Consider the following 17,177-nt stretch of genomic DNA (forward strand, 5'->3'; position numbering starts at 1 on the left):
TTTGGGACAGTACAGATTGACCACTTAGCCACTTAACCACTTGCCCTCCGGAAGATTTACCTCATTTCCTGACCAGGCCATTTTTTGCAATGCAGCACTGCATTACATTATACCAGTGTTTCTCAATTCCAGTCCTCAGGCCCCCCCAACAGGTCAGGTTTTCAGGATTTCCCTCAGATAAAAAGGCTGTGGTGATTACTAAGGCTGTGAAACTGATCAAATCACCTGTGCAAAATAATGGAAATCCTGAAAACCTGACCTGTTGGGGGGGCCTGAGGACTGGAATTGAGAAACACTGCATTATACTGACAATTGCGCGGTCATGCAACGCTATACCCAAACAAAATTGAAGTCCTTTTTTCCCCACAAATAGAGCTTTCTTTTGGTGGGATTTGATCACCTCTGCGGGTTTTTTTTGCGCTTTAAACAAAAAGACAGACAATTTTGAAAAAAATATATATTTTTTACTTTCTGCTATAAAGCACATCTAATAAAAAATTGAAAAAAAAATCGAATTTCTTCATCAGTTTAGGTCAATATGTATTCTGCTACATATTTTTGGAAAAACAAAATCCTAATAAGGGTATATTTTGTTTTTTATTAACATAGGAAAAAAAATGTAAAAGTTTTTTTTTTTTTCTTTTTAAATGTAGCTGTATATTTCTTCTTACTATCATAACCTGCCACCTAAGAACAACCCAAAATAAATTCTGCTGCAGACAATTGCAGTGATACCACATATGTGTGTGTTAGTTGTTGTATGTACCTGTAGTACAGCCCAAAACAAAAACAATCCTATCTAAAATACACTGACACTAAAAACCTGCCCAAAATATACTGACCTTTGACCATGACCTTGGCCTTTGCCCCCTTACTTGTCCCAAACACTAACCCTGGCACTGACCTAGATCAAAGCTTGTTCTGGCTATTTTATATTTATGTATTTTAAATAGGGCTGCAACTAACGATTATTTTCATAATCGATTAGTTGGCCGATTATTGTTTCGATTAATTGATTAATCGGATAATAGCCTTTAAAAAAAAAAAAAAATTGAATTTTTCAAATTTTTTGGGCCAATTTGTTGTTGGGCAGATTACAAAACACAAATTGCCGCAAAAAAACATTACATGCTTTTCTGCAGCTTCTCCATTGAAGTATATTGAACCAAAAAAAACAAAATAGCACCGTTTTGCATTAAAAAGTCCTTGCCCTTTCCAAATACGCAGCAGCTGAAAAAAGATCATGGATATGAATGTGTCCCATAGGAAAACATGTAAATAAACTGTAATGTGTTTCTGCAAAAAGCACCAAAAAAACAGAGGTGTGACCCAGGCCTGGGATGTTTAGTAACATAATGGGGTTAAAAAAACAAAAATAAGTACAAAAATAGCAAATAATCGCTACTGTAAGGGGTTCATTTTTTTACTGTGGGACAGTGAAAGTAATATTTACAGTAGCGAGTTGCATTTTTGTACTATAAAAGGCTAATTTTAGTTTTTTTAACCCCATTATGTTACTGGGCGATTAATCGATTATGAAAATTGTGATCGATTAATTTCATAATCGATTAGTTGTCGATTAATCGATTAGTTGTTTCGGCCCTAATTTTAAATGTTATTATTATTATTATTATTATTTTTATTGTTTTTCTTCTTTCTTTTTTTTAACACACATTTTTTTTTTCGGTAAGAGAGAGAAAGAGATACAATATATCTTGCCCCTCCATTCACAGAGGGAGAAAAACACAGGGACTGGCTTCACAGTGACTGATCACTGTGGTAGCCATTTAGAGGCTATTATAGCAATCAGGGGACCCGTAACCTGGGGGTTCAGGGTACCGATTGTTAGTACGGGACCCAGGGCTCCCACTGAGACCCCAGTCTCTGTGCTGGGAGCATGCTTTGCGGCACATTCTTAGCTCAAAACAGATATCCGACCCCATGGAAAAAGCCCAGTCCAGTGAGGCCACATCTCTGTGTACTGACGGCATGACTGGGTTAGACTGTATATTTAGATGATTGCAAAATATATTAACTCATCCAAAACAAACCTTAGAATATATAAATAAATTAGTATACCAAGTGTATACATTAACCACTTAACCCCCGGACCAGAGCACTTTTTGCGATTCGGGACTGTGCCGCTTTAACTGACAATTGCGCGGTCGTGCGACGTGGCTCCCAAACAAAATTGGCGTCCTTTTTTTCCCACAAATAGAGCTTTCTTTTGGTGGTATTTGATCACCTCTGCGGTTTTTATTTTTTGTGCTATAAACAAAAATAGAGTGACAATTTTGAAAAAAATGAATATTTTTAACTTTTTGCTGTAATAAATATCCCCCAAAAATATATAAAAAAAAATTTTTTTTCCTCAGTTTAGGCCGATACGTATTCTTCTACATATTTTTCGTAAAAAAAATCGCAATAAGCGTTTATTGATTGGTTTGCGCAAAAGTTATAGCGTTTACAAAATAGGGGGTATTTTTATGGCATTTTTATTAATATATTTTTTTTACTAGTAATGGTGGCGATTTTTTTTCGGTACTGCGACATTATGGCGGACACTTCGGACACTTTTGACACATTTATGGGACCATTGGCATTTTTATAGCGATCAGTGCTATAAAAATGCATTGGATTACTATAAAAATGCCACTGGCAGTGAAGGGGTTAACACTAGGGGGCGGGGAAGGGGTTAAGTATGTCCCTGGGTGTGTTCTTACTGTGGGGGGGGGGTGGCCTCACTAGGGGAAACACTGATCCTCTGTTCATACATTGTATGAACAGAAGATCAGCATTTCCCCCCTTGACAGGACCGAGAGCTGTGTGTTTACACACACAGCTCCCGGTCCCCGCTCTGTAACGAGTAATCGCGGGTGCCCGGCGGCGATCGAGCCCGCCGGGCACACGCACGGGAGTCGGGGGCGACTAGTGGCCGCTCAAAGAGCTGCCATATAGCTACGGGCTCTCGCCCAGGAGAGCCGACCTGCCGCCGTATAATGACGGTGCGCGGTCGGCAAGTAGTTAATAAACAATACTGTGATACACTATATAATTAGTCAACATATTATATAACAATAATCAGTACCTGTAGTAAATATAAGTAGCATTTCTTATCTATTATATGGTCAAATACCAATTGAAGGATATTAAACAAAGCAGAAATAGGCAAAGAATGTAAAAAGAAGAATTGATAGAGCAGGAAAAGAGCAAAGACAATTAATGCCCTGTACACACGATTGGATATCTGATGGAATCTAATCTGATGGGTTTTTTCGTCAGATATCCGATGAAGCTCGCCTACACACCATCAGTCAAAAATCTGACCGTGTCCAACGCGGTGACGTAAAACACTACGATGTGCTGAGGAAAATGAAGTTCAATGCTTCCGAGCATGCGTCGACTTGATTCTGAGCATGCATGGATTTTTCTCCGATGGAGTTCCACACAGACGATCGTTTTTTTCTATCGTTTTTTTATCCATAGGAACATTTTAAAACTTTTTATTTTTTTTCACCGATGTAAAACAAACCGATGGGGCCCACACACGATCGGTTTGTCCGATAAAAACAGTCCATCGGTCCGTTTTCATCAGACAAACCGATCGTTTGTACAGGGCTTTACTGTGCTAAACAAGTCAATCATTATTCCACCTCATCCTATTCATGGAATGTCTGCTGAAGTGTGGGCAGGGCATACTTGGTTTTTGTCTCCAGAAAGAACCCTGTGTTTTATGGAATGTTGTTAGTAGAGGAGGAAGTAATCTAAATTTATATTAATATGATTGAATGTTGGAAGGTGAAGTTTCTGTACTTTTCATTGTCACTATTTAGGACAATCACATTTTTGTCCATATAGGAGTGTTCATACCATCTGTGTCTTGAGGGCTTTGAAGAAAAGTGATTTGGATATTGGGTCATATAAAAAATGTTTGCGAGTAGAGGAATGAGGTAATAATTTATTTGATGTGCCAAACTACAGCAGGTATCATTTAATGTGGTTTCATGGCTCTGATTAAAGAAAACAGAAAGATCCAGGTAAAGATATTCAGGTGTAGATACCACTGGTTTGTGTTGCGAGCTACAGGTACCATGAATCTAAGGCCGGACACTACTGCATAAAAAAAAATGTCATGCAATGTTTGTGTGGCTTTTTTCTTTTTAAGTCACCCAGAATTCTGCACCACTGAGCATGATGTTATTGTCTTTCCTGGAAGATTCTTTGGGAATGTAGAGCAGGCCAAATCCATGAGAAGACACTCCAGTCCATTGCAAAATTATCTTCTCTAGAGAATTGGACTACTCTGTATTCCTCAGGCCCCGTACACACGGCTGAGAAACTCGACAAGCAAAACACATCGTTTTGCTCGTCGAGTTCCTTGTGAAGCCCCAGAGGATCTCGGCGAGCCAAGTTTCCCCGTTGACTAACGAGGAAATAGAGAACATGTTCTCTATTTGGCCCGACGAAATCCTCGTCGGTTTCCTCAGCCGAAAGTGTACACACGGCCGGGTTTCTCGGCAGAATACGGCTCCGATCGAGTTTCTGGCTGAATTCTGCCGAGAAACTCGGTCGTGTGTACGGGGCCTCAGGATATTGTAGGAAGGGGTGTGATGTCATGGTTGTAAGATCTAGATTAGGTAAATATAAAATCTTAGCTTTTCTTTACAGGTACAAGTTTGGAATTACTATAGCCATCCATTTCACTTAGGGAAGGTCCCCAGACAGTATAAGTGGACCTTGAATTTTACTGCAAGGTTCATTTTAATCATCACCTTTGCTTTAACCTCATTACATTAAACGATGAAATCCAGAAAATCTAAATGTAATTTCTAAATCATGGTTTTATTATAATATGTATATGTGTTTTGTACTGTGTATAGTGAGCTCACATTGGTAAACCTTGACCCAGGGAGGTAGTGTTGCAAGGCTATAAGTGACAGTGAGTTATGGGTTTCTGTAGGTATATTCTTGTAGTCCCGTTTCCATCCATCACTTTCAGAAATCATCAGATATTTTCCTGTTGTGTGCCTTGTTTTGTAAGCTTTCTTTTCTTTCTCCCTCGCCTCCTCTTCAATTATGATTATATACTGGAATTAAATAGTTCACCTTCTATTAATGAGTCAACATTTATTACAGTTACATGTTACAGCAGCACCTATATTGTTTGCCTATGTAATGCTTAATCAGTGCTTTAAGTGAACTTGTCACCAACCTGGGCAATTCAAATTGAGAGTTCAATGAAAACATGCATAACTAGGGTTTTCCTTTAGTGAAAAACGGCATGTCAATTCAGTAAGTAGATCCAGTTATCTAGGTAGCTGACATTTAAATCAGAGGTCGCCAACTCCTGGGCTGCAGCACACTACCGGTCCATGGCCTGTTAATAAAACCAGGCCACTCGGCAAGAGGTGAGCTGCGACCCCGGTCCGGACAGGAATATCATGGCCCATGGTCGCCGCTCACCTCCCCTTGCCACTTAGCCTGTGTGTCCTCTCCCAGGTCTCCTGCCCTGGACAGAAAGCTGGAGTCTTTTCATACTGACAATCCCTTACTTGTTATCATGATAAGTTGGGCAGTTCCTGCCCTCTCTCCAGCTCTGTATCACCGTCCCACTGATGATGTCATCCTATTAGCAGGACATGGGGCGGGAGGCAGATAACTGCCTCTGCCGTGCCGACAGTAGGACTGTGCAGTGGAGAAACAGATTGAAAGGGGACAGTGATTTTAGAATGGAAAGGGTAAGGAGGGCATGACTGCAAGGGGCACTGTGATGGGGGAGCTGTGATTGCTTGGGGACTGTAATGTGAAGACGCACAGTGATATAAAGGGGACTGCACTGTAAAGGGGCACTGTAATTATTACAGTGCCCCTCTACATTAATGTAAAGGGGTACTGCACTCTAAAGGGGCACTGTAATGTAAAGGGGGGCCGTGTCGTGAAGGAACGGAGCACACTGTGGGAGTGCTATAAAGGGAACTGTGATGTAAAGGGGAACTGTGGCCACTGATATAAAGGGGAAATTGTGCTTTAAAGGGGAGTTGTGATGCCACAAAACCGGTCTCTGGTGCCAAAAAAAGGTTGGGGAGGATGGTTTAAATCTAAACATTTCCTTTAAAAATTGACCTGGGTCCTACCTTTTCTAGTATTCCAAATTACATTTAGGTCATCCTGAAAAGCGATAGACTCATTGAGTAAAAAGAAGACTCAGAAGCTGAAATAGGAGCAGGGTAAAACTCAACTTTTGCAGAAAAATCGTATGCAGCGTTGACTGCCTATATACCTGGATTTAATCATTGATATGAAATGTGAACCTCTGCTGATCTTTTTTTTTTTATATATATATACCCAGTTTGAATTGCCCAAGTGTGTGATAAGTTTAAGTGAACGTTCATCCTAGAATTACTCAATGAACATTAAACAGCCATGTAGAGCCGAAACAACTAATCAATTATGAAATTAATCGATTACTATTTTCATAATCTATTAATCGCCCAGTAACATAATGGGGTTAAAAAAACACTAAAATTAGCCCTTTATCGTACAAAAAGAGCAAATCACTCATGTAAATATTTCTTTCACTGTCCCACAGTAAAACATTAACCCCTTACAGTTGCGATTATTTGCTCTTTTTGTACTAATTTTTGTTTTTTTAACCCCATTATGTTACTAAACATCTCATACCTGGGTCACACCTCTGTTTTTTTTGGTACTTTTTGCAGAAACACACTACAGTACATTTACATGGTTTCCTATGGGACACGTTCACATGCATACTTTTTTCAGCTGCTGCGTATTGAAAAGAATCAAGGACTTTCTTTTTAATGCAAAACTGTTATTTTATTTTTTTTGGTTCAATATACTTCAATTGAGAAGCTGCAGAAAATGCGTTTTAGCGGCAATTTGTGTTTTTTAATCTGCCAAACAACAAATTGGCCAAAAAATATGTCAAGATGCAAATCGCCACAAAACCACCTTTGTTTTTTTGGTTTTTTTAAGGTCATTAACCGATTATTTGATTAATCGAAACAATAATCAGCCAACTAATCGATTACGAAAATAATCGTTAGTTGCAGCCCTACAGCCATGTAACACATGTACCTTTGGTGAATGCATAGCACCATGTTTGACTTCTGTCCAGGGCAAAGTTGCATTTTACTTAAAAAATGTTTAAAAATGTTTCAAGAAGAAAGCTGTACTCCACGCATCAGTGTTTGTAGCAGGTTCCTTCAAGCCACATATCATTTAGAAAGTTTTGAACATTTTTATAATTTTTTGACAGATGACCCTGGAAATGATATTAGCATATCAAACACAGAATTTGTATTTCTATTATTCTTTACAGACTTGGTAATATGCTCCTGTTTTCTATGTGTTGTGCTGATCAGCTGCCTCTATTGTCCTGTTGATATCAGTTTAGGAATACTCAGGGACAGTATTTATCTAAGTACTGAACGTAAGAACAGTTGATGTTATTGATAACAACAAATCAGAATCCTCATTATTATTATCCACACGGTACAGATAGAGTAAAAGGTATCTTTTATTGGTTGCTTCAGGCAACAAAATGAATTCTTTTTTCTTAAACACTTTTTGAAATAAGACCTATTCTCTTGGAAATAATATAAACTGGGTTAAGTTGCAAGGGAGCAAACATTATTTTTGGAAGAAGGTACCAATAGAGGGTTCATATCCTCTGTAAAGTAAGGCATACAACTAGCATCTGCAGCTGTGCTTTTTCTTAAAAATACTAGTAAGATTTTAGAATAGATCAATCCATACAGTGACTAAAAATGTAGTCACAGTTCGTCCACCTTTTTTATTTACTAATTTTAAAACGTGTTTGTTAAACATTTCTAACGTGTTGTGTACATACCATGCAAGCACCATTTATGTTCTTGGGTGCAGATTCACGTAGAAATCTGTTACGCTGCGGTGGCGTAACGTATCCCATTTACGTTACACCGCCGCAGGTTTACAGCGTCAGTGCCTGATTCACAAAGCACTTACCTGTAAATCCGCTCGGCGCAAGCCCGCCTAATTCAAATGGGGCGGGCACCATTTAAATTAGGCGCGTTCCCGCGCCGAACGTACTGTGCATGCTCCGTCCCTAAAATTTCCCGACGTGCATTCCGCTAAATGATGTCGCAAGGATGTCATTGGTTTCAACGTTAACGTAAATGGCGTCCAGCGCCATTCACGGACGACTTATGCAAACGACGTGAAATTTAAAAATTTGACGCGGGAACGACGGCCATACTTAACATTGCTTAGACCACCTAGAGGGCATGCTTAGTTTTACGCGACGCATCTCTACGACGTAAATTTAGATCGACGGGCAAAGCGGATGTTCGTGAATCGGCGTAACTAGTCATTTGCATATTCTACGCCGACCGCAATGGAATCGCCACCTAGCGGCCGGCCTAGAATTGCAGCCTAAGATCCGACGGTGTAACACAGTTACACCTGACGTATCTTAGGGCTATCTATGCGTAACTGATTCTATGAATCAGCCGCATAGATACGACAATCGTATCTCAGAGATACGACGGCGTATCAGGAGATACGCCGTCGTATCTCTTTTGTGAATCTGGCCCTTGATTTTTTTATTTAAAAAAAATAAAACTGAATAAACATGGTCTGTGTATTTGAGATTGATGTAAAATCGCGCCACACAAAAAAAATATATATATAAAAAGTTGTGATTGAACAACTAAATTATGTGATAGTGAAAAACACAAACTAGAAGCAGCCTCCCTAAAACGGTATCTGAACAGTTATATATGGATAGGTAGGGTAGGGGGTGCTAAGTGCAAAGAAATATATGTTAACCCTTAATAACAATTAATTGTTATTAAGGGTTAACATATATTTCTTTGCACTTAGCGCCCCCTACCCTACCTATCCATGGTCTGTGTATTTCCAACATAACTACAATTTTTATTTCACTCAAAAAAAATGTATGCCATAAAAAAAATAATTAATTGCCATTACTACATTTGTCAGGCTGCTGAAAACTACAGGTGCATCTCAAAAATTTGAATATCATCAAAAAGTTAATTTATTTCAGTAATTCAATTCAAAAAGTGAATCTCCTGTATTTTATACAGTAGATTCATTACACACAGAATGATATGTAAAGGGAACTGTGATGTAAAGGGGTACTGTGGCCATTGGCTTACAGCTAGTGAAAACCCGAAGTTCAGTATCTCAGAAAATTTGAATATTGTGAAAAAGTTGAATATTGTAGATTTATGGCATCACACTCTAATCAGCTAATTAACTGAAATCAGCTTCTCCATAAAGCTGGTCATCAGAGGGAAGCATGAAGTGCTCTAAAATCTCCTGGTAGACGGCTGGACTGACTTTTGGACTTGATAAAACACAGTGGACCAACACCAGCAGATGACATGGCTCCCCAAATCATCACTGACTGTGATGACTTTACACTGGACATCATGCAACTTGGATTCTGTGCCTCTCCACTCTTAATCCAGACTCTGGGACCTTTGATTTTCAAATAAAAAGCACAATTTACTTTAATCCGAAAAGAGGTCTTTGGACCAATGAGCAACAGTCTAGTCCTTTTTCTCCTTAGCCCGGGAAAGACACTTCTGATGTTGTCTCTGGCTCAGAAGTGGCATGACACAAGGAATGTGACAGTTGTAGCCCATGTTCTGGATATGTCTGTGTGTGGTGGCTCTTGAAGCACACATAGTCCACTGCTTGCGAACCACCCCCAAATTCTTGAATGCCTTTGTTTCACAATCCTCTCAAGGCTGCGGTTATCCCTTTTGCTTCTTTTTCTACCACACGTTTTCACTTCACTCAACGTTCCATTAATATGCTTTGATACAGAATTCTGTGAACAGCCAGCTTGGAGGGTGTCAGTGACTGTCTTCTGAACAACTGTCAAGTCAGCAGTCTTCCCCGTGATTGTGTAACCTACTGAACCAGACTGAGAGACCATTTAAAGCAGAGTGTCAGCCTCAAAAAAGGCTGGCAAATACTGTAGCTGCTGACTTTTAATAAGGACACTTACCGCATTGTCGGCCCCCCAAGGCTAATTTGACGCTCGGCTTGGGTGCAGGCGCCGCCATTGCAACTAAGGGAAACTGGCAGTAGAGCCTTCAGGCTTCACAACCGGTTTCCTACTGCGCATGCATGAGTCACTCGGCACTTCCTTAATGGCCCCATCCCAGAAGGCAGCGGGCAGGAAGGGGTAGGGCTTGAGGCAGATGAGGAATGACATACCTTGCTGCGGCGAAGCTGGGACAGAAGTAGACCTTTGTACTTCATAAAAAGTAAGAAAAAATATATATATCCAAAAACGACAGGTGGAGGGGTGGTCTTTAGTTTAAGACCTAGTAGTAAAGTTTGGTGAAACTCCGCTTTAAAGGCTCAGGTAACCTTTACAGGTGTTTTGAATAAATTAGCTGATTAGAGTGTGATGCCGTGAGTGACACCGTGAGTTTACAATATTCAACTTTTTCACAATATTCAAATTTTCGGAGATAATCATCAAAATTAAAAGAAAGACATGTTTGAAATAAATCACTCTTAACTTTTTGATGATATTCTATTTTTTTTTAATGCACCTGTATATTCTAATGTTTTTGAAGACTGACCTTATGAGTCAAATGCAATAAGCAATTGATGGGTTTGCAACAAGAGGCAGCTTTCTCAGTTACGGGTATATATCCTATCTTTAAACACAGGGTCAAGTACCATGCCCACCTACACTATAGGTCCCACCACTGTGCCACAATGAATATAGATTAATACATAGCCTGATTAAGCTGCCATTGCAAAAAAACAAATAATAAAAATACATCTACCACGATAGCCTATACAGTAAATAGTGGAGCTAAAGTAATTATCATAAACTATACACATCCATCACACTGAATAATTCGAACAGAAAAAAAATATAAATCCATAAAGTCCTCAAAAAAATTAAATACAAAATAAAATGTTTAATAATATGGTTGTCAACAAAGGATCCTGCTTGACAGACTCATCCACCACACCACATGCAGATTGTGACACCGCTCCCCTAAGTGTCAACTCTTCTGATATAATTGCCTCACACTCATGTTTGGCAAATATGCGTCAACCCCTTAAGAGTTAAAGTTGTTCACCTCAATCTCCAATCCTTAGTGGTAATCTCACAGACAATCCACATGTATAAAACAAAAAGTGCTCCAATAGTGCAGTAATGTTTAACCAAATTTATTAAAAATGATTAAAACCTTAAAACAATGCACTCACATTACGTACATAGTACACACGCATTTATTATAAATCTCACGCAGCAGCATTAGACTGGCATAGCGCAGTCACAACGGACCTACTGTAGTGTGTGATAGGCAGTATCTCACCCACACCGAAATTGTCTCTGCCAGAATGTCACTTCCGGTATCGCATCTTGTATCACTCTTGGTTGGCGTACAGCCATGTCCCACGTCCTTTCTGTTGACATATTATTGAATTTTTTTTTTTTTTTTTTTAGGACTTTTTGGATTTATAATTTTTTTTCTGTTTGAATTATTCACTTATTCACTGGATGATGTTTATAGTTTATGTCAATTACTTTAGCACCACTATTTACTGTATAGGCTATCACAGTACATGTATTTTTATATATTCTATCTTGTTCAGAACAAAACTGCTCTTTTGATTAGTGCCAGAAGGAGGCAGCTCTGAGCATTAGTTCACATGTTCAACAGATCAGTCTAGAATGTTGGATGGAAGAACAAGACATCTCCAAAATGTAAAAATTCACCTTGCTTTATAGAAGAGATATTTTTGTATGCTAACAGTGCTAAATCATATGTGAAACATGGATAAAAAGTTAGCAAAAGACTTCAAACTCAAGTTAAAAAAAAAAAAAAAGTTTAAACTTTTTGCTTTGCCAAAGGTTGGTAAAACTAGTGCTTCCTCTTTATTGCTGTGAACCCTACTTTTTTAATGGCACATATACAGTAAATTCTTAAACTTTTTATGAAAGGTTCCTTACTGCATCTAGTGGAATTATCAAATCTTTGGGGCAGTGTCTGTTAGTAAGAAAGAGTTCTGTTGGCATACTCAGAGACCAGTGAGGCACTATCACGCTATCAATATTCATGAGCCATGTAATACATTGTCCTTCTGAAATATATTGCTTACACATTGTTGGTGAACAATGCATTTTATTTACTGCATTTATAATAATATCTTAGCCACAAGTTTCTTGTTTGACCCTTTAACTTTCGATTTGATAAGATATGCACAAAAAAAAGATTACTAAAGAGTTACTAATTGTTTCTCTTTTACAGTGCTGAGTATCGGTGAAGGTGGATTTTGGGAGGGTTCGGTGAAGGGACGGAGTGGTTGGTTTCCAGCAGATTGTGTGGAAGAAGTGCAGATGAGGCAGCCAGATCCAAGACAAGGTAAGAGACTAGCTAATGAAGACTTGCAGGCAAAGATTGTGTGCACATTTAGGGTACGCTGTACATGGCGGGGTTCTTTTTACAGTGTTTACTTTCAAGGGCAATTTTATATTTAGTATGAGTAACTTTTTAGATATTTATTACAGGTACAGTGCCTTGAAAAAGTATTTATACCCCTTGAAATTTTCTAAATGTTCTCATGTTGCAACCAAAAATGAAAATGTAAATGTATTTTCTTGGGATTTTATATGAATCATGGGTGCTTAACCTGTGGCTCTCCAGCTGTTTCAGAACTACAATTCCCATGAGGCATTGCAAGCTACTGACTGTTACAAGCATGACTCCCAAAGGCAGAGGCATGATGGGACTTGAAGTTCTGCAACAGCTGGAGAGCCACAGGTTGAGCACCCATGTGATAGATCAACACAAAGTGGCACATAATTGTGAAGTGGAAGGAAAATGATAAATGGTTTTCCAAATGTTTTCCAAATATGTGAAAAGTGTGGCATACGTTTGTATTCAGCCCCCCTGAGTCAATACTTTGTAGAACCACCTTTTGCTGAAATTACAGCTGCAAGTCTTTTTGGAGATATCTCTACCAGCTTTGCACATCCAGAGAGTGACATTTTTGCCCATTCCTCTTTGCAAAATAACTCAAGCTCTGTTATAGGAGAGCGTCTGTGAACGTCAATTTTCAAGTTGTGCCACAGATTCTCAATTGGATTTAGGTCTGGACTTTGACTGGGCCATTCTAACACACTATATATACTTTAATATAGCGTACTTTGATCTAAACCATTCCATTGTAGCTCTGGCTGTATGTTTAAGGTTATTGTCCTGCTGGAAGGTGAAGCTCCACCCCAGTCTCAAGTCTTTTGCTGACTCAAACAGATTTTCTTCTCAGATTGCCCTGTATTTGGCTCCATCCATCTTCCAATCAACTTTGACCAGCTTCCCTGTCCCTGCTGAAGAAAAGCATCCCCGTGCTGCCACCACCATGTTTCACGATGGGGATGGTGTGTTCAGGGTGATGTGGAGTGTTAGTTTTCCACCATACATAGTGTTTTGCTTTTAAGCCAAAAAGATAAATTTTGGCCTCATCTGACCAGAACACCTTCTTCCCCATGTTTGCAGTGTCCCCCACATTGCTTCTCACAAACTGAAAACGGGACTTCTTATGGCTTTCTTTCAACAATGGCTTTCTTCTCGCCACTATTCCATAAAGGCCAGATTTGTGGAGTGCACAACTAATTGTTGTCCTGTGGACAGATTCTTCCACCTAAGCTATGGATCTCTGCAGCACCTCCAGAGTTACCATGGGCCCCTTGGCTGCTTCTCTCATTAATGCTCTACTTGCCTGGCCTGTCAGTTTAGGTGGACAGCTATGTCTTGGTAGGTTTGCAGTTGTGTCATTCTCTTTCCATTTTTGGATGATGTATTGAACAGTGCTCTGTGAGATGTTCAAAGCTTGGGATATTTGTTATAGCTGAACCCTGCTTTACACTTCTCCACAACCGTATCCCTGACCTGTCTAGTGTGTTCCTTGGCCTTCACGATGCTGTTTGGAGGGCGTCACAGAACAGCTGTATTTATACTGAGATTAAGTTACACACAGGTGGACTCTATTTACTAATTAGGTGACTTCTGAAGGCAAGTGGTTTCACTAGATTTTAGTTAGGGGTATCAGAGTAAAGGGGTTGAATACAAATGCACGCCACACTTTTCAGATTTTTTTTGGTAAAAAAAATTGAAAACCATTTATCATTTTCCTTCCTCTTCACAATTATGTGCCACTTTGTGTTGGTCTATCACATAAGATCCCAATAAAATACATTTACGTTTGTGGTTGTGATATGAAAAAATTTCAAGTTGTATGAATATTATTTCAAAGCACTGTATATCGTATAGTTAATGTATGCATGGCTTTACATATATATTTTTACATATATATTTTTACATTCACATCAGCTGGCAGTGCTGATCAGTGTGTTCTAATGGTGGGGAAGTTGCGCCACTATCAGAACACAATAGCTCAGTGGGAGTGATTTCCCCATCTACTTTGAATGTGTGGATGGGGTAATCACGTCTTTTTTTTTTTTTGTTCATTTTGTTTTCAATTTTTTTTTATCACCTATGGGCTGCCTGATTCACATTCATACATACATGAACTGTGGTCAATTTACAAGGGAGCCACATAACTTACAAGCGTGTTTGTGGCGTGTGGGAGGAAATCGGACTACCCAGAGGAAACCCATGCAGGAACAAGGAGAAAATGCAAACTCCATGCAGTTAATGTCAGGGTTAGGATTCAAACCAACAGCTCTCTACCGCTGCCAGGTAGAAGCACTAATGGCTAAACCATATTTACTGCAATATATAATAGAATATAAAAGAAAAAAAACATTTGCTAAGAAAATCGAAGGAGCAGGATCGACGGGAAGCCAATCAATGGCCACACAAAATCCCTCTTTTCAGTTATTTTAGATCATAGCATAGCTTGTACATACAACAAATTAAGTAACCTTGGCCTTGCAAGAACAGCATGAGAGCCAACAGAAGTGAATTGAGCTCAGAGTATTGTAAGCTGTGGGATTAATCAGTCTCTATGGACCTATCATTTAGTTTGCTTGCTTCACCTCTGTTGATCGATGCAGTTTAGGAAGAACTTGCTAGTAATTTTCTGAATAGTTTTTTTTAGTTCATATGACTTGAAATTAAATCTTTAAAATGTGTGCTTAGACATGCAGCAGTTGACTAATTAGCCAAATTTATTTTTAGTTAAAGTGTTTCTAAATCCAAAAATAAAAATGTAATGTGTTGCAGCTTACTAGTCCTTGTATATGGTGTCTGCATTTGTTTTCTTTTTACAGTTTATTTCCTTTATTTTCACGTGGTAATCCTGCCAATAACACACTTCCTGTTATAGGCTGACAATACCCACTGAATTGTGACTACGGAGGATCAGTGTTGTAATCCTATAACAGAAATTGTGGTAGTAGTACAGAACACCTCCTCCTGTCCTCTGTTTTGTTGAGATAACAAGACAGCACTAGATTCCTGGCAGGTATTTTTGTAGTTATCAAACAGATATGAAAAAAAAAAAAAAAAAACGTTTTAAGTGTACATTGAATGGACCAAAATGGATCAAATAAGAAAATCGTATTGTTAGGCCGCGTACACACGATAAGTCCATCCGACGAGAACGGTCCGAAGGACCTTTTTCATCGGTTAACCGATGGAGCTGACAGATGGTCTGATGTGCCTACACACCATAAGTTTAAAAACCGATCGTGTCAGAACGTGAACACGTAGACCACGTACGACGGCACTATAAAGGTGAAGTTCAAATCCAATGGCGCCACCCTTGGGGCTGCTTTAGCTGATTTTGTGTTAGTAAAAGACGATTCGCGCTTTTCTGTCTGTTACAGCGTGATAAATGTGCTATCTCCAAAACGAACGCTAGTTTTACAAGAACGAGCGCTCGCGTCCCCTCATTTAGTCTGAGCATGCGTGGATTTTGAACCGACGGTTCAATTTTAAAGCAAGTTCTCTTTTTTTGGCCCGAAGGACAACTGACCGATGGGGCCCACACACGGTCGGTTTGGACCGATGAAACTGAACTTCAGTCCGTTTTCATCGGTTTTGTCCGATCGTGTGTACAAGGCCTTAGATTTTACATACACTTGTATGTACGTGTAATTCTGGGAATGGCTATTTTAAAATGTTTCTGGTGTGTCCAGGCAGATAGCTCTTTTTTCCGCTGCTGAATACTTAGCAGTAACATCATGATGAGACAGCTACATTTTGTTCTGTCATACGGTGACTTGTTTCTCATGTGACAGATTTCTTTTTTATCTCCCTATAAAATGCTACTTGTTGGCCTTAATTCTTAATCAATGACTTAATCAAATTCTGACACAGTGACCTTGTAAAATCTTGTATAAAATAAGGCCATCTGTTCGGTATGCATCTTTCATGTCACGTGCCTAGAACTGAAAACTTTAGGTCATTGTGGCAGCCAGATAACTGCCATTTCAAATATCAATGGCAGCTTCCAGGTTTCTACAAACAAATTCTCCTAGTTTTTCTCCTATTTTTTTTTTTGTTTGACCATTCATTTTTTCTTCTGGTACTTCTGTCAAGAAACGATGTCTACCCATTCCGATACCCTTAAGTTTTTTTAAAACACTTCAATCGATTCTTTCAAAGTTTATCTGGAAAGGAAAGAGATCCAGGTGCGCTCACCATAAACTGATAAAACATAGAATGTGGGGTGGTGTTGGTTACGTTGATTTCCAGGACTACTTTTATAGCTCGGTGTTAACACAATTAAAGGAGTGGTTTCGCTCATCCCCGACTACGACATGGGGGTCGATTGAATCCTCCTATTGCCTCCGTACACCGACTAAATATTGGTTGTTTGGTGCACAAATAGGATTTAGAATCCCTTCACATCTCCCACCAACTATGAGGGTTTCCATCTCAACATGGCTTAAATTCTTAAAGTCCACAGAAAACTGTAATCCCAGGGTTAAAATAATTATCCCTTTTAGTGTCTTACAGCTTGTTTTGGACAATATATCTCCAGATCAATGGGAATCTAGAGGTATTGTACTTATCCAGGATCTTTACAATGGTAATGATATTAAATCTTTTGAAAATATTAAGTCCGAATACTCTATCCCCCAGACATGCCACAGTCAATATAAAAAAATAATACGTTGTTTGAATAACCTAAAATCTTACGAC

General features: G+C 39.1%; 1 protein-coding gene across 5 annotated transcripts in view; it reads left to right on the forward strand.

Annotated features, from left to right (window-relative positions):
- SHANK3 (SH3 and multiple ankyrin repeat domains 3) overlaps positions 1 to 17,177 on the forward strand; it is a 375,382-nt gene that overhangs the window by 279,307 nt on the left and 78,898 nt on the right. For all 5 annotated transcript variants that reach the window (XM_040343142.1, XM_040343144.1, XM_040343143.1 and 2 more), the window contains exon 12: positions 12,315 to 12,428. In XM_040343142.1, coding sequence (XP_040199076.1) covers positions 12,315 to 12,428 — 114 coding nt within the window. The remainder of the gene's footprint in view (positions 1 to 12,314; positions 12,429 to 17,177) is intronic.

Source organism: Rana temporaria, chromosome 3 (genome assembly GCF_905171775.1).
Source record: "Rana temporaria chromosome 3, aRanTem1.1, whole genome shotgun sequence".
NCBI classification, from domain to species: Eukaryota; Metazoa; Chordata; class Amphibia; order Anura; family Ranidae; genus Rana; species Rana temporaria.